At 44.5% G+C, this 22155-nt stretch overlaps 1 protein-coding gene and 1 long non-coding RNA gene across 4 annotated transcripts in view; one reads left to right on the top strand and one right to left on the bottom strand.

The window, feature by feature from the left end:
- Positions 1-1827: 1827 nt before the first annotated feature.
- Positions 1828-5850, bottom strand: POLR2L (RNA polymerase II subunit L). Its single transcript, XM_032690411.1, has 3 exons — positions 5715-5850; positions 5391-5498; positions 1828-2330 (listed from the first exon to the last, which is right to left on the bottom strand). Exons 2-3 carry the CDS (start codon positions 5483-5485, stop codon positions 2222-2224), a joined length of 204 nt encoding a protein of 67 aa, XP_032546302.1. The 5' UTR covers positions 5486-5498; positions 5715-5850; the 3' UTR covers positions 1828-2221.
- Positions 5851-5987: 137 nt separating this feature from the next.
- The window catches only part of LOC116788077, a 182911-nt gene continuing 166743 nt past the window's right edge, over positions 5988-22155 (top strand). For all 3 annotated transcript variants that reach the window (XR_004357533.1, XR_004357532.1, XR_004357531.1), the window contains exon 1: positions 5988-6171. This is a non-coding gene — a long non-coding RNA (uncharacterized LOC116788077). The remainder of the gene's footprint in view (positions 6172-22155) is intronic.

The following is a 22155-nucleotide window of genomic DNA, read 5'->3' as shown; positions in this document are numbered from 1 at the left end:
TTAGCATTTTTGAGTGAGGCCTGCTGTGTTTCCGCAATTTGCATTTTCATTACAAGTATTTAAGAGCCATAACTTTTCACATCAGACAACCTGGCACGCACTTTGAAAAGAAACATGTTATTCTAAAGCAGAAAACTAGATTAGAAATTTGCTTTTGCAGATAGAAACCCAAGTCCTGTCAGCTCGTCTAATCCAGTTCCTTGGCAGTGATGCAGGACAGCTTTCTGCACGGCATCCTGCACGGCTGCCTCTGCCAGACGTACCCGTCTGGGCTGCTGCGCTTTCCAGTGCAGCTCACGGAGCGAGCGTGGGGCCCGGGCGATTGATCTGTGAACAAGCTGGCACGTCTCACCCTGTAACGCTCCACTGTAGCATGGAAAAGCGTCCTACACAAGTTCAGTTTGGAAAGGTCATCCTCTATTTCACAGTGTCCATTTTAAAAAAATAACCTGAAATAGGAGTGAAGGGTTTTGGGGGTTTTTTTGAAGTGCGTTTAGCTGGCCTAACACAGCAGGCATGCAGAACATAAGCTACCCAACCAAGTATGAAACAAATGCTAGAATTAATTGCTTAATTCTCTCTGTGTTAGGATAAAGCATTTGGTTTCAAAATGTCTTCAGTGAAGAACTGATGAATATGGGAAACATCTACTGTTGCCTTGTAGTAAATTGAAACACAAGTTCAAGTGTAAAGATTGGTGGGATGACAGCCGAAGGCAAGCAGTCCTCCCACTTCTTTTGTGAGACAATCTAGTTTGTGTGTACAAGTTTGACCCAGTAAACACCTTAAGTAATTAGCATTTCTGGAAAGCCACGTTTTGTTCAACTTCTTTGTAGTTCTTCAACTATGGAAAAGGATCCACAGAGATATTTCTTACCCTGCAGCCAGTACGTGATTGCCAAAAGTTTAGCTGCACCAAGGAGTAACAGGCTGCAAGCTAAGGGATTATCACCTTTCTGAGCCCATTCTCTACAAGGCTGCTGTAACAGATGAGCTAACGCTGCATTTGCACAGAATCCTGAGCATGCACAAGTGTACCAAAGGGCCTCCTTCACTTTCAGGTAAGGTGGGTGTGTGTGCCTGTGCACACATCACCCAGAACGCTGCATTTTCTGCATGTCAGAGAACAGAGTGAAACGTGCTCCAACTTACAAGATGACAGTGCAACAGGAAGGCGAGACCCTTCGACAGGGTCAGTGCCTGCCTCAGTGTAGGTTACTTTCCCAAGCCCTGCAGGTACAGCTGGTACTCCCTGTTTCATGCCACCAGGAGAGCACAGAGCTCTCTCGGTTTGGCCAGGCAGTGCCGCACCACACGCGCAGAACAACGTGAAGTCAGTGAAATGACTAACAAGTGGAAAGCCTGCGTATGTACCAGCTACAGAGGGGTGCAGGTGCTTGGCAGGATCAGGACTTTGATCCTGTTCACACCAGCATGCGTAAATTCTCACATCCAGTGCTTTCCATGGGAACACTCACACATGTTTTACCTCAGCAAAGGCACTGCACCATCTGATTCACTGGTTTTTAAGATACAGCAGCCCCAGTGTTTTGTAAGGATTGGGGTAGAGACCGCAAGTTGACTTTAAATGCGGTGGAAAGTGTATTCTGCTGGCTCCAGCAGCTTTCCAGAGTAATGCCTCACTCTTACCAAACAAGCTCACCCACTTCTGTGTCACTGGAACTTGAGTTCAGTCCCACATTTCTAACCCTTGCCTGCCTAGTGCAGGACACTGAACTGGGTACTTAGCAGTATCCCTCACCTCAAAAAAACCAGCATGACCAAAGGGCAAGATCCATTGAAGAGTAACTTTATCCAGAAACTCTATGAAGGTTACAAGGAAAGACCTCCTTTATTTCAACATTGTAATGAAATGTAATAATTTTTCTACAAGAACAAACATTTCTTTTTACTGGCAGAAGCGTCTAAAAGTTCACAAAGCAACTCCAAACACAGATTTAAAAGGAAGCATCCAAACACAGATTTAAAAGGAAGCATCCAAACTTTTAATCTCCAAATCTTGGTTAAGTGGACTTCATCTTTCCTTCTTTGTTTCCTTGAAAGACGGTAGTGGCTCGGGGCAGTATTTTATCCAGAAGATAAACATCTCTCGATGGTTGCACTACAGTTGGCTTTCATCCTTTACTGCCTAAAGTCCAGTTTCAAGTTTAGAATTGGAGATACCGTTCCACATGGCTGGCAGCATAGTACTTTTTCTATCTTATTTCTCCAGGGGCGCATAATTCAGAAGCTTCTCAATCAGATCCACATGGGCAAGGAGCATTCTGCGGCAGCAGTATCTCTTCAAACCAAGGGCATCCAGGGCATCTCTATCAATGAACAACAATTAAAAAAAATAATGGATGAAGTGAGTCAGAACCACTTGTAAGCGTTTCCTAAGCAACGCACTGATTACTTTGAGCTCAGTCATAAAGGAAAATTTGTTTGCACTTCAAAGTAAGACACAGAAATTCAGCATGTGCTGTTAATGTTCTTTTCCATTTACTGTCGACAGGGTGTCTGCCTGTTCTCTGCCCTGCCACAGCACATGACCTGCTGCCAAAGATGGTGTCCAGCTGACACAACAATCAAACTTTCAGAGGGCACTGTTACAACCTGTTTCTGTAAACTGAGCATGATACTTGCCTATTTCACAAGATAAATTTGTAATCTAGGCCACACTAAAAAGGTGAGATATACAGAAACTAAAATAACTCAAAATGCAAACTCCCCCACGCAGGGATCCTAATTCTGAGAAAGGCTAAATTCCTTTCCAGTTCCCATACAAGGCAGCATTCAGTTATACAACCTGCTCCCCACAAATAAGTACGTGCTGGCTCATCAACAAGAAGTTTGTGTTTTACAGGCTTTCCACTTAATTCCTTCTGAGTGACTGCTCCAGATTCTTATCATTGGGTAGAGGATGTATGTGTCATCTGAGCCTGAACTACTGCACGTGTCTTCCATGGCTATCCATGGCTATCGCTACCAGACCTCTTAAAGATAAGTGACACCACCCAAGCTCTTTTAACTCCAATCTATTAGCCATAAAGCCAGTCTGGTACTACTTCAGAATTTGACATTCATGACATCCGACTGATCTCAGGTCTTTAGATTGATATGATGCAGTGCAATAATAATGCATTTGCTTAAAAGAAATGTAATTTCCCAAAACCTGTAATTCTCCTGTAGGAAGGAGCTGATGGATACTTTTCTAAAATACAAATGGCTGAAAGGAGGCCTCTGGATAAGCTAGAAAGAGGTTGTTTGGCCTCAAGCAGTACAGTCTTTAATGCAGGAGTCAAAACTGCAGCAACTTCTCTGGTATGAGTTAGTCCCTGCTGATACTGCGCCTATCCACGGTTCTTCAGGGGCATAAACAGCATGTTCATTTCAGGACTAGCACCCGCAAAAGTTGTTTAAGAGAAGTATATGAATACTGTGGGTTTTTTCAAAAGAATGCTTATAAATAACATCACATGATATCTAAACTTTCCAAAACACTTGAGAACAAAAGCATCTGATGTCTGTTGACATTTAAGTTTTAAGAGCTATCTGGAAAGTTCTGAACTTCTAAATGCAGTTAATAGAGATGAAAAACACGACATTAATCAGAATTCCAGAAGTCATACTATACATTTTAACCAAGACAACTTTAGTTGTATTTCCCTTTTCCTCCAGCTTCCGAAGACTTGTGAAAAAAAGAACACTTTTAAGGGACAAACAGGAAGGTGTGGGTGTCTTTTTTAACTAGTAATTTGTTAGGCAAGTTTTTCCATTTTTTCCATCCATTTCTTAAGCCGCCATTGATTCCAGTACTGCACTGGAAGATTTTAACTGTTTGATATCTGTAAACGCTGCTTCTTAAAATACCCTAACTGTATGAGTTTGAACAAGCACCACAGAATCACATCAGTGACCACAGCAATTGTTTTCAAGTGAGCATTTTTCAATGACATTATACAACTTCCTGTCCTGTACAAAAGCAGAGAAATAATGAAGACAGGGAAAATATTAAAATGCAATGCCTAGACAATAAGTCAGAAGCACTATCAGAATAGCTCTGATAAATTTCAGTATTAGTGAAAAACGATTAGGACCCTGAACTATTGTAATGTTTTTAACTCCGTAAATGGAAGAATAAAAAATCTGTAGGAACTTTACAGATACCTTTCATTTAGCAGCTGCAAAATTCTACTCTGCTACATTTGACAAGTTCCGAGATGTAAATGCTCTGTAAAAAGGCTGCTGACAGAAGTAATGAGATTTAGAAAAAGCACCAAAAGATTTTCAGTGGATGGTTTTTAATGGAGCTGATAAATGGTGGGGGGACAGGATATCCTTCCCGTGCAAACTCCACATCAGAGAATAAGCACAGCGAATAACCACAAGTTTCTACCAGTTTAGGTGAGGATCAAAAAGCAAAGCTTTCCTTGACAAAACAGTATCCTATACCATAGGAATGTTTTCAGTTTTACTTTAGAGAAAAGGCAGTGCTTGTTGCTGATTCATGTTCTTCCCATAGTTTTTTAAATGGACTTACCTGTATGAACTATTAGGATCTGTAACCATTTGAATGCAAAGCAAATACTACTTTCTACTTAACAGTTTCAACGTAATTTTCTAACTTCATTTTCACTCCTTTGAATAGCCAACATCCATGGATTTTTTTTTCTTTTTCTTCCTATTTAAACTCGATGACAACATAAGTATTTCTCAAGAATTTCCTTCTCACAGCTTCTGAGGTAGTCTGACCATAGGAACTATTAACAGACAACTCTGGCTACACAAAACACGGATGGACTTCTTAAAACAGAAACCTTAGGACTTAGAGCTTCCCCTTCCCCCAGCAAACCAGCGCTTATAAATAAGGTTAGCAATTCCGCATAGTCAATATGAAATGTTTCTAAAAAAAACCCTAAAAGGGGTACACTTTGTCAACAGTGCTAGTTATTTCTCCCATTTGTAACTTGTTCTTTTCTCTCCCTTTAAAAACCACCACCACGTTGGTTTCAGAGTGGAGTGTATGGAAGGGGAAGGGAAGAAACAAGCAGCACGGAATTACACATTTGAGAATGTTTTGGGTACAAAGGCTGTGACTTGGCAACTTCCGTACTACTGCCCTGAAAGATTCAGTGGGGAAACCAGTACTTTCTTGCCTATTACGATTTCTAAGCTCTGGTTAAATAGCTTCAATTAAATGTATACCTGTGGTTTTCAGCCTCTCTACAGCTACTCTGTAATGCCACGATCGTGCACTAAACGCATCTGACCCTGCCTTGGCAGTGGGGTTGGACCAGATGATCTCCAGAGGACACAATTCTGTGATCTTACGCACTGTACAATCCCACCTAAAGCGTGAGTCAAAGAACACACCGACAAACACCCACCCTTCCGTGTATTCCGCCTGCAGAAGGCCAAGATAGGCTTCCCACTTGTTCCCGACTATTTTGCCGCACGTGAAGCACCTGACCGGGATGATCATTTCTGCGCTGCAGCTGTGAGGACACAAACACGGCATCAAAACCCTGCCTGGCGCCCGCACACCGCAGGGTAGGGTCGGGTATGCACAGTCCCGGGGGCGGCCGGAGGAGCCCGGAACCGAGGGCTCCCTGGAGGAGAGCGGCCCATCCTTCCCTCCCACCCGCCCGCAGATCCCCTGATCCCGCCCGGTCATTCCCGGGAAACCCCCGGCCCTTCCGAACGCTTCCCACCGCGCGGCTCCTCCGCTCCCGATGGCCGCCGGAGCGCTACCACCGCGACACGCGGGGAGAACTGCGCCGCCGCCGGGCGGGCCGGCACGGCGGGCGGGCGTGTTAAGGGGCCCGGCTCCCCCCCTAGCGATACCCGATGGTATCGGCCCAGGGTACGGCGTCCCCGGCTGCCCAAGAGACGGCGCTCGCGCGCTCGCGCGCGGGGGGGCGGTGTCGCGGCGGCGCCGGGCGCGCGGCGCGGTGAGTGGCAGCCGGGGCGCCCCGAGCGCTGAGCGGCCGCTCCGCCACCGCCCCCGCGCCGCCCCCGCCCCGCGCCACTTGTTGCGTTGCGAGAAGGGCTGCGGTGGCGGTGAGACTTCGCATCCCGTCCTGCCTGAGGTACTGCAGCCGTCCCGGGCGGGAAGCGCAACTGGTGGCTGCTGCAGCACGGCACCCGCAAGCCCTGTCCAGCGCAGCGGTGAGTGGGTATCCCGGCATTTAGGGCATTCCCGTCGGAAGGGCGGGTGGGCATCCCGGCGGCCCCGGCATCCTGGTGGAGAGGGGGGATACCGGCGGGCAGGGCTGCTGGACGGAGCCGGGGTGCCCCATGCAGCCCACTCACCGCTCCACCGCGGTGTCCCCGCGGCTGCAGAGCCGGTCCGACCCCGGCTGAGGGGAGGCCGGCAGGGGCAGGGAGCGAGGGAGCCGTGGGACCCGCCGTGGTCGCTGTGTCGCGACCCTGTCGGAGCGGCACCGCAGCCGCTCGGGGCTGTTTCCCCGCGGTTTTGCGGCTCTGTCGGAGCCGTTTCCCTGCGGTGTCGGGGCTCCCTCGGGCGGGAGGCGGCGGCACAGCCCGCTCCGGCTCCCGCTCCCGGGGGTGGTGGATGTTCCACGGCTCCCACAGCCCGGACAGGCGGTGTCTCTCTGAAGGCACTCGCGCCCTCCAACCCCGGCCAAGTTGTGGGCGCTGTGGTGGCTGCGGGGTTGCCGAGAGTTTTCAAACTCCGGGGCCAGATGGGACTCGGCGCCGTCCCGTTAACTCGCGGTGCTGCTCCGCCCTGCCGTGACCCGCGCGCGGCTGGAATACGCACGGAGCGGTCCCGCAGCGTCGTGCGCTGCCCCCGGGGCACCGCCGGCTGTGCGGGGCAGCGCCGCGGGCACAGCCCGCACCCACAGGAGCCTTCCGCTGGTGTCCGAGAGCCAGGGAAGCTCCCTGGGCGCGGGAGGCGAAGCTTGGCTGCGGGCAACGCGGCCGATCCCCCTGGGCACCCCGCGCCGGGGAGGTTTGGTAGCAGAGGATAATGCATCTCGAAACTGCTTACTTGTGTTTCGTTAATCTAAGGATTGGGGAAGCATTAGGCACGGGCTGTGTGCGCTTAGCAGAGGGAAGCATGCTGTGATGGGTGCAAACTTTAGGGACAGGCACTACTATTCTGGAGACTGGGATGAAGCATGCCTCTGTCAGTCCTTATTGCCCTCTCGTTTCAGCATTAGTGTTATGCTAATTATCCTTGGGAGAGCAGAAATTCTTCCGAAGTGTTTTATTTTCCTGCTAAAGTATGTGTGAGTTGATACAGTGCACAGCGCAGAGCCATTACTGTCAGGCATATAAATGTGTCTTAATGCACAGCTTATGTTAATACGTCTTTCGTGACTATTTTTTGAACGACTGGATTATTGACCCTCTGCATAGAAATGCCAGACCTAACATGAACCGTAAAAGAGCAAATAGTTTTGTTTTAACAAATAAGGGTTTGTGGTTGTTTGAAAGCATTTTTACAATACTGTTGCGAGTGAAAAGACAGTAATTTTTGCAGTCCCAGGGACAATTATACACAGTTGTGAATGGAGCAAATTGACTTGGCATGGAGTGTAGACGAACCTCCTGCAACCTCTAGATTATTATCATTATTGTTATTGTAGGCCAGCGGGAGCCAAACTGTGTCTTTTCTTTTTCTCCTTTGATTTCTTTTTTTTTTGGGGGGGGGGAGGTTTGAGAATTTCAAGATTGTGCTTTTATGCATTTTTAGCACTAGGGCTCCAAAGTAATTTTCTTACTGAACTGTGTGGTGAAAAGCATTTGTGTTTGGAGATGGAAATTTGCAATTGGGAGTGAGAAAGAAGGGCTGTTGCTGGGATTTCATGGCAAAGCCACATCATTAGATGTAGGTTAGCATGTTATAGCTGCCTTGTAGAAATGTGCTTGCTTATTTCTTAGAAACAAAACTAAATTTTAACTTTCAGACCTAGTTCATGTATATGACTTTGCTTACTGTCTTTTTTCAAATAAAAATTTACTCAGCTTATTCGTACACTATAACTTTGTCACGTCTTTTCTGGATAACCTGCTTTGGCTGGGTGATGGACTTTGCGAACTAATAGTATTTTATGGCTGTAGCTTCTTTGATCCTAGGAATTGTAAGGATTTTTATGATCTATGACCTGCAGAAACTGCTGCATACTGAGAACATTCTCTGCTTAACTTCATGTATCCTCTACTTAATCTGACCATTTGCCAAACCACAGAAGTCTGTTTAAAAGAGATGAGGTGGCACGGGGGAGTGTGCACGTGACTATTTGGAATCAGAATCGGTTATTAATTGCCTGTAGCTCACACTGATTAGGGGAACTCTGCAGTGTGAGCCAGTTGTGGCATTGTCACCTTTCAACTCTTGTTCAGGTGAGCTGGGTACTGTTGACACTCACCTGTTGAAGTTTAGTATTTAGTCAAATTTGATATCTTCAAGCATCTTTCTGAAGAGGGCTGGAAGAGCTGGAGAATTAGATCTCTTTAAGCATCCTTGGAAGAAGAATTGGAGTCCTGTCTCCTAGAACTAATCCTAGAACTACAAGGCTTTCTCACAGTAAGTTCTTGTCACATTTCTGGTCTCTTGCTACCTTCAACAAGCAGCAGTTCCCAAATTGCTGATTCTTTGGGTCTTCAGGCAGCCTTCTGGTCAGGAAACACATTGGGGCTCTTCTCAGCATTAAGTGGAAGAGGCTGCCCTAGAACTAATCAAATTGAAGTAAGCTTGAGAACTGTGGGCTGCCTTTCTGATGTGCAGCTGGAGCAACTTCTGTCACATGAAACTTTGTTGTGGGGCTTTGCAGATAATACATCCCACTTCTTGGTTAATGCAGGGCAGGACTTCCTGTCATCTGAACAACGTCTGAAAGCTGTCAGTGCTCTGTCCCACCGTCACTGTTGGGCTGAGGCTCCTTCTTGGCATTTTTGGTGGATTTAGACCTACAAAATGCAGCGAGACGTGACCACTCCATGGCATTGTTAGGGATGCCTGCTGAAATACTAGGCTGGTGACTAAGGAGTAGATCCTGCTTCCTGTTCTCCCACACACAAAATGTAAGGGAAAATATTGCTGCTTGTTTGAAAAACAGACAAAAATAAAGTCAGTTAAGTGACCTGACTGACTGAACTACTCTTAAAATACTTTTATAGCTAGAGTGGCCATATGACCTCGTGCAGCTCATGTTGGCAGATCGTGTCTTTTGTGACCTTGTCTCTGTAATTATGGCTGTAGGAAAGAGTTGTGGGATCTCTGCACTTGTACTGGTAGCGTGAGAAGCCAGTGGCTGAGAATTTTTTTTACTTCGTAGGTTGCAGTAAGTCAAGTTTAGGTGTGCATCCTTATGAGTTTGGAAAACTTTTACCTTTCACTGCTTTTCACCTTCTGTCAGTGTTCCCCTTCTTCTGACTTTGCTTATTCTGCATACTTGTAGATAATCACCAGAACTGAAAACATGGATCATTAGGATCTGACTTGCCAGTTAGGTAGCAGTTGTATTCAAGGGTAGTGAATGGTTGTTTAAATTCAGGGCTTCTTAGAAGAACTTTTCACTGAAGGATTGTTTAGTTACTATTGATCATGACTTGCAACCTCCTATAAAACTGTGGGTAGCCTTGTTGGCCCTGTTTGGAGTTAAAAGCTCTGTTTCCTATTACTTCCTGTGGTCATTTAGAGAAGGATTTCTTTTCACTCCATCTCCAGCTAACACCTCAGAATCCCGTAGGTGGTTGCAAAAGTACCATATTCAGTGTTTTACTCCTCAGATCTCAACAGAGCTAGGGAGGAAGAACTCTTAAGATGAAAAGACTTGAATGAATCTTGAAATAAGTACTTAAATTGGCCATTAGTCAGGAACTGAAATGTGACATGGAAAGCTTAACAAATATGTAGCTCTAGAGAGCCAGAGCAGAGGCGAAGATTGAAAAACAAACAAATATGTGAGATGAAGCTTGGCTGCTCTTTTCTCAGGCACATTTTCCGCTTGCAAGGTTATTAAATCCTGCAGATTTACTCTTGGGCTTTCTTTTAGTCTTGGTTAACTACTCAGAAGTGTGACATTCATCCTGTTCCACAAAAGGGAAAGAAAAGTGGCTCCCTCTGGAGCTAGCTAGTGTGACTTTGGAAGGATTTCCCTCCTTTCCCTTTTAAAGCATGAAGGCTTAAGGAGCAAAGAGTAAACTGGAATCTAGATTTGGTTTTGCCTTGATTTTTTTTTTTTTTTTTTTTTTTTTTTTTTGGAGTGGGTTGCAGTGTCCCCCCTAGCTCCACAATGCAATTGGATTTAGTGATGTGATGGTAGGGAGGTGGAGAAAGCCAAGGAGAGGAAGAGATGAGGAAAAGAAGAAAGACTTGTCTACTCTGTAGAGCTTTGCATTATTAGTTGCCCTGCACGCTGTGTAGTAGCTGCTCGGGCCCCTGGATTTAGTGAAACAAATACAGAAGCTGCTAAGCAAGTAGAAATGAGGAGAAATCTCTCTAAGCTGGGGATGTGACTGCAGCTTCACTGTAATACCAGACACGCCTGATGCTGCTGATTTCATTAAAAGCAACATTCGGGGCCTCAAAGCAGGTTTTAATACTTGCTATATGTTTTTTTAAATATGCTGACCTTATCTGGTAAGCCTGTAATATTTATTGCAATGAAGAACAGCTGCTGCATAAATACATATATAATATCAGTTGCCAATTCTGAAAGCTGTGCTGAGACTGTGACTTGTTTGAAGTGGGGTTGCTATTAAAAGGCAGGTGGCAAGATGTTTATTTTGCACCTTGTTAATTGCTTGTTTTTCCTGCCGTAATTGGCTTCCTAATGGGGGCAGAATGCACTTGGTTTTGCACACAAAGCTTCATTAGTGACAACTGATGGAAATGATTCAGAGGGTGGGATTTAGATGAAATATATATATTGAGTAACAGATGTCTCTGCTAAATAGAGTGTATCAGGAAGTCCCATAGATGTATCCAAAAATGCAAATGTTTTTCTGTAAAACAGTTTAAGGTGTCCTAGTGTTAGGCGTAGAGATCACTGCCTACTACTTGAGAAGAGGGCAGAGACTTTTATCTTGTTATTTTTGTGGGGCACAGACTATGCTTCGCTTTACTGAACAGGAATTAGGATACAGGGATGGTGCTCTGTACTCGGGACTCTGACAGCATACGGGGTATTCATTAAGCTGTCTTTAATGAGCTCTGTGGCATATTTACCAATTGCTCCTGCTAACGAGCTGGGAGGAGATGGTGAGCAGTGGTGGCGTTGAGTAAGTTTCTAAGACTTGTGGAGCTGTCCCTGCTTCTTGTGTGTGTTAGTGCTATTTCAGTGGGCCCTTGGGGGCAGGGCATTGCTGTGGAGAAGCACAACTGGACCATCTGTGATCATCCTGGTTGTGCTTAGAAGTCAAAGCTGGGGTGGTGTTCTGGCTAGGGATGGATGGTCCACAAAGGTAGTTCTTGTTTCAACAGTGACTTTTTTTATGTGGTGTAAGAGACTGGTCTGGGAATTGTCCATTGGTGGTCACCTGACACCATTGTGTCTGATGCTGTGAACAGAATTTTGCTCCGTTTGGTTTAACATGCTGTAGTATCTGTAGAGGTTGCTGTAGGTAGCAGGTAAGGGTAGTTGTGTGTGTATATGTATATATATAAATAAAATTAATAATGAAAGGTTAAGATAGCTCTTCATGGAAATGAAGCCCCCTTACCCCTTCCTTATTTATTTATTTATTTTAAAGCACTGAGATGGGATTGAAAAACACACTTGTCTACTACCTCACTTTGCTGCTTCCTCAGATGCCAGTATTTAACTAGTTTAAGACTGGTTTTAATTGTCGTGTTTCTTCTTAGTAAGGTCACTTCAAGGTAAAAGTATAGCTAGTCTTAGATTGACATATTTTATAAGAAAAGGCCTTTATTACATGAATCTATCACAGGCTAATTGACTGTTTCATGTTGGAGGGGGAGAGTAATGTCCCGAGGCAGCATTTTAATCAGGAAGATCACAAGACTGCCCATCAGCTCTGCTCTTCCATGCAAGTGTCCTCAGATGACAAAATAATCCCCTTTCTTGGAATAATGCTTTTAATTTCTACAGAATCTTTCTTTCCAGAGTAAAGAAAGGACTGTGAAGTTGAGGTGAGGCCAAGACTTGTCAATTATTAATGCTTGAAGGGAGGAGCCCCAAGGTGGTGGTCTCCCATGGTGAGAGGACTGTGTGTATTCCCACTGAGCTCATGGATGTGCTTTTGTCTCTGATGTGCTTCCTGTCTTTGGCTGGGAACTTCTTCCTATGGGTGTACACACAGGTCCTCTTCCATCAGGATATATGTCCATTTAATGATACTGTAGCAAGTCGTCCCTCTTGTAGGAGCTGGCTCTGGCATCTATGAGTTTCTGAACTTCAGTGAAATGAAATGGGGGCATTTCTAACTTATGTTTTAAGTCTTATTGGCAAGGCTTTCATAAGTGATGATGGATGTATTTGGAGCACAGAATTAAAGAGCAGGCTCTGCTGAAGGCTATCCTTTGAACCATTGGGGGTGCTTATGTCTATATTCAAACTTGATGCTTGGGCTTTTTCTTCTGACTGGTCTTGCACCTTGCAAGTCTTCATGGGAGTGGGAATAGAAGGTGGTTGTTATAAGTAGGAGCAAGGATCCATCTTGCTGAATATCTTATCTCTTTAAGTGGCCAGTAATAGCTACTTAAGGAAGCAGGTAGTCTTAAAGCAAGTGTGTGGTAGCAATACAGTGGGATGCTTGCATTTTGGGTCTCATGCAAGTCTGTATCTTGTCATGTTTCAGAACTGAGCAAGTAGTGAAGAAAATGCAGTTTTTCATATTAAAACAATTTGCTCATCTTGGGCATGTCAGCCTGTGGTTTCCAGATTAAGGTGCTAGGTGGAAGCTGGATGTCCTAAACCACCCCCAGAGCTGCTGTGTGCTGCATTCTGGGGAAAGACAATTATTTCTGAAAAAGTCCTTGGTGTGCAGAACCTGAGCCCTCCCAGTGTATGGGCCTTCGAGCATGGATGTGGGGAGGAGGACAGTCGATACATTGGGTATCATCACTCAGCTGAGTGGGCTGCTGTGCACCTCTCATAGTGCCATCCACAGGGAATGCTCCATTGCTTTGTTTATTGAGCTGCTGTTTTTAAAATTAAAAACAGCCAAATGTTTCATAAAATATTAAGAGGCACTGCTTTAGTGTCTCTCATCAGATTAAGTATGTCACTCTCTGTGTCCTTAGGGTGATGAAGCCAATCAGCCTGGTTGTTCTCTTACCTTAGCATGCATTAAGGTGACATGCTTCATCTCACAAGGGATGCTGAAGATATCACACTGCAGAACTGGTAACTGTAGGGGTCCTGCACTTTAGCTGTGGAGTCTCAAATGAAATTTTGCAGAAGCAATACAGTTTGCTTTGTACGAGTGAATTCCTTTTTGTTAGAGAAGCGCTTTTTGAAAAAAATATTGAGGTAATACAGTGATAGACACAGGCACAGTGACTGCGCTGCAGGAAAGAGAGAAGTTGTGGCATGTTTTATATCAAAGACCGAGAACTGTTATGTTTTGGTGAGTAAAGGAGAGAGGCCTTTACATTCCTCAAACATTCTTTATGAATATGGATTTTGAAGTTGTTTTGCTTGCAGGTGAATTTCTTTTTTATTCAAGAACTGGTTCCAGTATTTTAATCACAACACAGTGGCATTGGAGTAGCAGGGGGTTGGGAAACAGTGGGGTGTGTTAGCCCCAGGCCTGAGGGAGAGTCTGCAGCTTGCTGCAGAGAAGCCCTGAGGCCTGCACAGTGGTGAAGCACAGCGTGGTGGAGCTGGGACTGAGCTGCGGAGAGCTCGCTTTCGCTGAGTTTTCCGTCGTCTCTTGCCTATACCCAGCAGTTCAACGCTATTTGGCATGTGTATAATATTTGGGAATGTCACAGCATACTGGGTTTTAAGTAGTCTAGAAGTTTTAAGAAACTTGAGATTACAAGACCGGCTTGACTTCTGAATTTCCTGATTGTTTTCGGGTATGTTGCCTCTTTAAACCCAGGAAGTGATGGCACAGGTGGCGTGGTTACTCTCTCATTCCTGCTGCGCACAGCAAAACCACACACGGTGCACCTCGGGGAGCAGTTATTCAGAAGTGTGTTCTGAAGGGCAGCCCTTCCTTTGTCTTGATCTGATACCGCTGCTGCTTCGCTTGGTCGTGGTGTGAGGGCATAATAAAGGAAAGCTTTCAATCATGTGATGTGCTCAGAGAGGGTTATCTGTAGTGATTGATAAGTCCTCCTGGAACAATAGGCTGCTTGAGCTGTGCCCAGGGACCTGGTGGGTTTGGTTGGGGTTTTGCATTCATTTTTGGCCTTAAGTAAAAAGAACAGTGAGATCAAGGTTGCGTTTTGTTTGCAGCTTGCCTTCAAACCTAAAAATCTTGCATGATCTAAAAATGGTACTTAACTGTATATACCTGTGCTCTCCCCAAAACTATTTGGAGAACACTTTTCCCCTCTCCTTTAGGATATGCTGAGTATTTTGATGATGCCCCCAAATTATTCTGGTTCCTTAAATTTGCTCTCTTTCAAGTAGGCATAAACAAAGACATCTTTCCACATTTCACCCTTGCATCCACCTGGCCTGAGAAATGGCATGCTGAGAGCATGGATGTGGGTTCTCTTTCCTGGGATGTCTCTCCAGCCAGGGCCATTTCCTCAAGGCGCCCTGTATGACCTTGTCAAACTGCTTCACTTCTTTTCTTGATTTATGACATTTGCCATTCTTACTAGGGAAGCTAAAATCTTAATATGAAGCAAGTGCCTGTATTCTGTGAAAGATAGCTTTTTCTGTTTGTATTGAGAAGCCTCTAAAGATGAATGGGTGTGTGAATTGTGTTTAGCTCTGTAAGAACTGAATTGTGCAGTGGTTTATCTGGGTGGTAATGTGGGTGAATGTTGGCCATGGGCAGTGTTACACAAAGGATGCCACCCGTCTGCACCAGGGCCGGAGGTGTGTTTGGGTGTATTTGCATTTCTGCAAAGAAGTGTTTTTCTGCTTCTCTGTTGAGCTACATCCCCAGTACGTGGACTTCATTTAATTGGTCTTCTTAAAATACATGCTGAACAAATGCACTTTCCATTCTATTCTGCAGAACAAAATGGTATGTGGGTGAAAGAATGGCTTTCCCCCCAGCACATATGCAGCCACTTTATGGATTGAAGAAGGGGTTTTGGATTACAGAAGAGCTATTGCTTCTGTAGAGAAGTGCCAGCATGATGCACTTTTTTCAGCATTCTTAACTTCAGTCATGGTGGTAGTGGGCTGGAGCTGTGCTGCAGTGGCTCTGCCTGTACTGCTAGTGTTGTTAGGGCATTCTGCCTTTGTCAGAGAATCAGGACATCTGGAGGAAGGGGACTCTGGAATGACTAGGACTTTTTTGTCACACAAAAGATTTTTTTACTCGAAGAATAATGATAATAAAGGACAATAGAATGCCTTTATACCAGAAAGCAAGAACTGCCCAGAACATCCTGCTCCCTTGCAAGAGGTGAGGATACAAAGAGTTACACTCAGGAGATACCTTCATCTAGATGCAGTGGTAGGCTTTCTGAAAGTAGTCTGTGATCTCTTACTATTCTATTCAGGTTTTATATTTCTTTGCTTTCTCTGTCACTAAATGACCATTTCATTTTGGCAGTGCCTTACTGTTCACATTATGGTTAGGACCAGTTTATTGTGCATCTGTTTAGCATCAGTTTTATTGCTTGCCTGCATTCCTACTCTGCTGTGGGATTGTCATTGTAGTGCCTTTTGGGTATCTTCTTTTTTCTGTCAACTGGCCTGACTCCTAGGGCTTGAAAAGCTGTTTGAGGATTCCTCAGGGAGCCTAAGGGACTTATTGGAAAGAAGTCAAATTCTCATAAGTTCCTGAGAAAGCTGTCATAAGCCTTGTGGCTGCTGGGTTATTGCCAAGCCCTTAATTCATGGGACACATGATGAGCCATTGGTAGACAATATTGGTTTCAGGTTCTTCTGTACTGTATTATGACAGTAGAACCAGTTCTGCACCATTGTTTTGGCCAGTGTAATAACACACAAGATTTTCTGTACAAAAGCATTTACAGTTTAATAAGCCTTGTTTTCTGGCTTTTTTTTTCCTCCCCCCTTGGGTTCTTTCCTTATGCACTCTGTTTACCTGTGCAGGTTCAGTCCTAGCAAGGATTCATCCAAAGTCAGACTGCTTTTGCACCCTGTGGCTTTTGGTAATGGAAGCTCCATTTACCATGCACAGTACTGATTCTGAAGGGAAGTGAAAGAGCCAGCTGTCCTTTACTGCTGCCTAAGTTATTTGTTACAGTGAGGGAAATGGTTTTGGTGACCCCTCCTAATGGTATTTTCTTGTAGGTATATGGGTGCATACCCCTGCACAGAGTGTATGTATTAACCCTACCTTTGCCTGTTCATGACTAGTTCTGTTGGACAGGCTTTTATATAACTTGTAGAGTTGTATATTTGCTCCACATTCTCAAGGCATTTGGTAGTTAGTTGTCCCCTTATCTGCAGTGAAAGGGGTGAAAGTCAGAACTACCTTATTTGCCTCATGGAGTCTCCTCCTTTTGCTGCTGTCTCATGGCTTTGTCTTGCTCATGGTGGACAGAATTTGACACAGCCAAATTCTGAATGGCTAGTGATGAAGTTTTAATTTCCCATGGGAAAGCAGTACTCCACCCAAAGAGCTTTCATGCTGTCTTGTTTCAAATTTCTGGTTTTAGTTTAGTCCAACTGCCCTACACTGTAACTATGTAGTAAAAAATTGGGTGGATTAAAAGGTTATCCAGAATAGCATTGAAATGTCAAGAATGTGCATTCAAAGTAATTTTGAATACTTAAATTTAAAATGAAATCTGTTGGTTTATTGAAATTGTTTGAGACATCTCTCTGTTTGGGACTGAGCTGGGATGGAATCCAAACCAAGCCATGCAAGATCCCTGGAGGGAAAAGTGCAATGCAAATTGGAGGTAGAAAAGTCAGTCTGAGCTTTGGTTTGGCTTTGTCTTTGTAGTCTCTGAATGTGTGCCAGCTATGGATGAACAGCAGTAAGACAAATATTTAGGTGCTGCTGTACAGCCTATGGAAGTTTTATTCAGTGGCATGCATTACAGATTTCATACCAGATCTGAAAAATTGTGTTTCTGTCAGAACCCACACCACTTAATTTCAGCACAGTGTTCTGCCAGCCCTGAAACGTGTCTGCATTTGCTTGCAGAGAGCTTGCTCAGATGCAGGGCTTGGTTCCATCTATTTCTCTTTTCTTGGCTTGCCTTCTGCAGATAAGATAATAGTAATAATAAAAAGTCCCAGAAAAATCTTCTCCAAAGTGCTGCTATTGCAGCTGATATATTGATGTTTTTAGCAGCCATTTAAGTTGTTTGTTTTGAGTTCTTTTTCTTTTTTTTTTTTTTTAAGTTGGAACTTCTTGTTCTGATTTGACGTATGTGAGGATTTACACGTGATAGTGCTACTGTAGAGCTAAGCATTTGGTCAGCTGCATGGATATTGGAAAACAGGACATGTTTCTGAGACACAGTTTGGAAGATATTGGTGTGTAAGGGACTTGCTGAAAGCTGGAAGTGTTGGAGAGAAAAAAGGTTTTCTGAAATCCCAATATGCCAAACCTCCTTAATGTTTATTAAGTCTTAAGGATCAGAGTGGACACAACAAATTTGGGGAACTGGGAAGGGAAGACATCACAGAGGATGCAAAAAGCCTGACGGGTGTTTAGCACCTCTGAATGTAAGTGCGCATGCCTGTGTGCCGGTGATGAGAGCAGAGTGTGACTATTAGTAGTTTCTAGATTTACTGTGGAACAGTCTGCATGGCCACAGGTGCACATAAAGTTGCTATTTACTAGTTTGCTTTATGGTGAACTTGCCACCGGCTGCCGCATGAGAGGAGCCCCAAAGAGGAGATACAAGGACTCCCTGAAACAACATCTCAGCCTTGGCCATATTGATCACCATAACTGGTCTACTCTGGCCTCCAGCCGGGAGGTCTGGAGACACACCATCTATAACACTGCTGATGCTTTTGAGAAAGCACACAGGATCACCCTTGAGGAGAAAAGACAGCACAGAAAGACTCGTGCCTTGCAGAATTTACCACCTAAGGAGTCTTTCTGCTGTGCCTTTTGCAATTGGACGTGCCTGTCTTGTATTGGCCTTTTTAACCACCAGCGTGCTTGTGACAAACGTGGGTAGAGCCCTTCCCAAACCTTCGTTCGCGAAGCCCAGCCATGATGACTAGTTTGGCCTTGACTTGTAATAACTTATGAGCAGCTGGATTGGGATGGATCTGTTACGCTCTACCCAGTCCAGCCTGCAGCTTGTGCGTGGACTGAACTGGGTGTAGCAAGGAGGAAAGGATGTCAACAGGGTGGGAGAATTCTCCTGCAACTTTATACAGCAGATTGCTGTGGAAAGAGAGAATGGGGGAGATGATAGTCATGAAGAAAGTCAAAACAGGCTTTTACTTTGAGGTAGGAGCACATGTTTGACAGGGATTGAAGGTTGAAGATTCTGACTGTAAATGCATCAGTTCATCTTCTGAAATCAGAGGTTTCTCTTGAATGTTTTCCTTCAAAGAAAGGGTGTGTAATGTGTGTACTGTGTTAGGACTGTATGACGTACACGTGTAAAATTGCCTTTCACATGTCCTGCTGTTGCAGAGCGGATCAGACTGGCTCCCCTTCTCTGCTCATGCCAATGAAAATAAATTGCCCCATCATAACTTGTGAGGAAAGCAGCATTCTGTCATCCTGTTTATAAGGCCACTGGCCAGCAGTGTCAGAAGCAAAGCCAGATCTTCCTGCGATGTTGGATGCTGCTTCTAGCCAGGTCAGAGAGCCAGCTGGGCAGGGAGGTAGCAAAGCTGTCATTTCTGCAGCCTTCTTGCTCATGGCTGCTGAAAGAGGCTCTTTTCTGAACTGTGGACAGTGTGTGTTTTTCCTGACCCTTCCCTCTCCCTCCATCCCCCAGTTACATAAGACAGCCCTGTTGTTTCTGCCAGAGAAGGTGCTGTTTACTTTTGCAGCTCATGGAAGAGGAGAAGAGGCATTGCACATTCGGTATTTTGTTCCAGGCACTTTTTACACCCCTCCCGATTAATTTCAGAGTGGTTTTCTCTTTTTTTTAAAAGCTTCACAGAGAAAAAGATGAGGCTCTAATGACGCAGGAGGAGGAAGGGAGAAGAAGGAACCTTCCCACTTAATTTTTTGCTGCTTATATATGTCACTGGCGAATTTGAGTGTGCGACTGTCAGTGTCCCTGTATGCCCAGTGGTGTGGAATAAGGGCCTCAAATTTGAGTCATATGGGGGGTAACTGAGAGGGGGGTGCATGGGCAGGGCTGAAGAAGGGCAATTACTGTAAACTGGAGCTCCTGAGCAACTGAGAGGAGGGGCTGCAGACCTAATTCTGTCCCTCACCTGTTTCTTCTTATTTTGTTTTTGCCAATTCTGATGGCCGAGTACAAGAGCAGATATTGAGTGTGATTTAAGGGGGCTAGCTCCCCTCTGCTTGCAAGAGGACCTCAAGCCTTCCAAGCTTGTTTGTGCTCTCATTTCTTGCTAGTTATGCTGTTCTCAGTGATCAGCCTCGCATGCCTCTCTGTTTTCTCAGGTTTACACAGCTGCTCTGTCTGAGTTTTCCTGCATTATTGGAGATGTTTCCCTCACTTCCTCTCTCTGTTCAGGGCCAGGGATGTTGGAACATAAAATCTCCTTGTGCTGTTTTGGTGTTTTGTTTTGTTTTTTTTTTTTTTTTTTTTTGGTTTTTTTTTTTGTTTGTTTTTTTTTTTGTGTTTTGTTTTTTGGGGGTTTTTTTTTTTTTTTTTTTTTTGTCATCAGTATACCATGATCAGCTTGTGCTCTGAGAACATCTACTGGTTATCAGTAATATTCATTTGTAGGTCAAAGCTCTGCTAAAACAGGGCTTATTTTATGGGACATAAGAAGCGAGGCAGAAAGTGAAGTGCACAGCAAGGCAGCCTAAGGAGCTATGGCTTGAGTCCAGGTTGTGCTGCCATATTGCATCTACTTGGCTAGACTGTGTCCTGTTTGATGCCTTTGTTGTTTCCCCTGAGCATCTGAGTTCATTGAACACGAGTGAGTCACTGTAGTGTTTCTGGGTTACTAGTGCTGCTGCATTTCTGAGCTTTCTGTCAGGGAATGAAACTATTTTGAAATTCTTAGGCAGTATGATCACAGTAGGGTCACCCATTCATGCACTTGACCTTTTACTTTTACCTGGTATTTGTCCCTTGCTATGATATTGTTGCTATTTCCAAAAAAACACTGTTTCCTTAGAAAAATGGCCATTCAGTTCTAAAAAATAAGTTAAAAAAAAAGCTGTCTTTGCTTGGAACTTGACTGAAGGTTGCGTTTATCTTTGTGCATGTGGTACGGTTTTTAAGCAAAGTTTATCCTGCTGTTTTCTAGAAGGAGCCACAAAGCAGCATAAAACATGCATTTCTGTGTCTCTCTGGAGAGTAGCTTTCACCATTTACTTTTATCTGAATTGAGCATTGCTACTCAGATTTAACAACAGAGCAGGCAAAGTAAGGGAGAATAATATTAATCCTGTTTAGTTCACCCTGTGTAATTCAGCCTTTCCTAATAGACTGCTGTTTGGATTCACACCACTTAGTCGATGGGTCTAAAATAAAAGGTGGAGAGATGCTAATGTCTAGATGATGACTTCCATCTTGGTGGGAAGAGCTGTCCGTCTCTTTCCACTTACCTTAGAAGAAGCTGACTATGATGATCTGCCTAACTTGGGTATTGCATGAGTGCCTTATTCTGGGTTGGAGAGCACTGCATGGAACACCACTGTGTGTGTGTCACCCCTTTGCAGCTCTGCTGCTACTCGAGTTAAAGAAAACTCTGCTTATACTTTTGTAGAGCTTCTAAAAGCTTGTTTCAAGTTGGATCTATTTTTTCTTCTTTTTTTTTTTCTAGTGCAGAGCCTGATCCTATGCTGTTAGTAATATGAAGAGTGATGCCCTTTGTTTTGTGCCTATATCTTGATTAGTTGTTGTGGGTCATTAACTCTCCTTTAAGTTAGGAAGCATAGCTGCTGCTGGCAATATTAGCATCTCAACAAGGAACATATGCTGTCATTTGACCTTCAGCGCGGTATAGCACTTGCCTGTATCTGACTACAGGTATAGTTGCCCAAACTCAGCCAGAGACCTCAAATAAGGCAGAGTCTTGACCGTAGAGACTTCCTCAGGAAGGGCCAGAAGATGTTGGTATAATGTCTACAGGAGCAAGACAAAGCTTGGTTGGAAACCTTGCAGATTCCTCTTTTTCTGCACTTTCTTGCTGTTTGTCACTCATTCAGAATTAAATCTCTCTCCTAGACCTTCCTGTCCATTCCCACACCCAGTCTGAGAGCTGGGGATGAGCACAGAAGCATCATGTCAGCCTGAGGTTGTACTAAATAAATGAACTGAGAGGATGCTTTCCCTAACTTTCCCACTCTTTACATGTGCTTGTGATGTACGAGTCAACCACTGAGTGTCTCTGGGCCGTGCACAGCTCCAGGTGACATCTAGTCCCTAGAAAGCTGGCACTGGTTGCACTTGTTTTGGTTTATGGCTGCAGTGTTGGTCTTGTTTTGAAAGGCATCGTGTTCCTTTCTAAGCTACCCACTCTAAATGTGGCTTCCCCACTCTTGAGCATGGAGTAGGGCGCACTCTCTGGTGAGGCAGCGCTGTGGGTTGCCAGTAGTAGCCCTATTCAAAGGGCAGCAGATTTTCCAGCCTGATTTTGCTTTATTACTGTTTCTGAACACCATCTCTCTCATTACACTGGGCTGTGTGGAGGTCTAAAGGAGGAGAATGTTAGCACAGCAGCTTTGCTGCCTTTCCCTAAGTGATTGCCTTTTTTTCCCCCTTTGCTGTGACAGGCTTACTCTTGCATGCACACCCGAGTAGATAATTAATCTGTCTCTCGACAGGGCTCTGCTAGCCACAGTATTTTCTTCAATTCCATGGAAAGAGTTACTTTTTCATTATGATGCTGAAAGGTAAAAGGCAGCCTATTCTCTACTTTAAAAATGCAGTGATAGGAGGTAAAGCTTTCATTAAACATGCCTGGCTGAATTTATACA

This window comes from Chiroxiphia lanceolata, chromosome 6 (genome assembly GCF_009829145.1).
Source record: "Chiroxiphia lanceolata isolate bChiLan1 chromosome 6, bChiLan1.pri, whole genome shotgun sequence".
NCBI classification, from domain to species: domain Eukaryota; kingdom Metazoa; phylum Chordata; class Aves; order Passeriformes; family Pipridae; genus Chiroxiphia; species Chiroxiphia lanceolata.
This window is presented reverse-complemented; position numbering and strand designations above follow the sequence as displayed.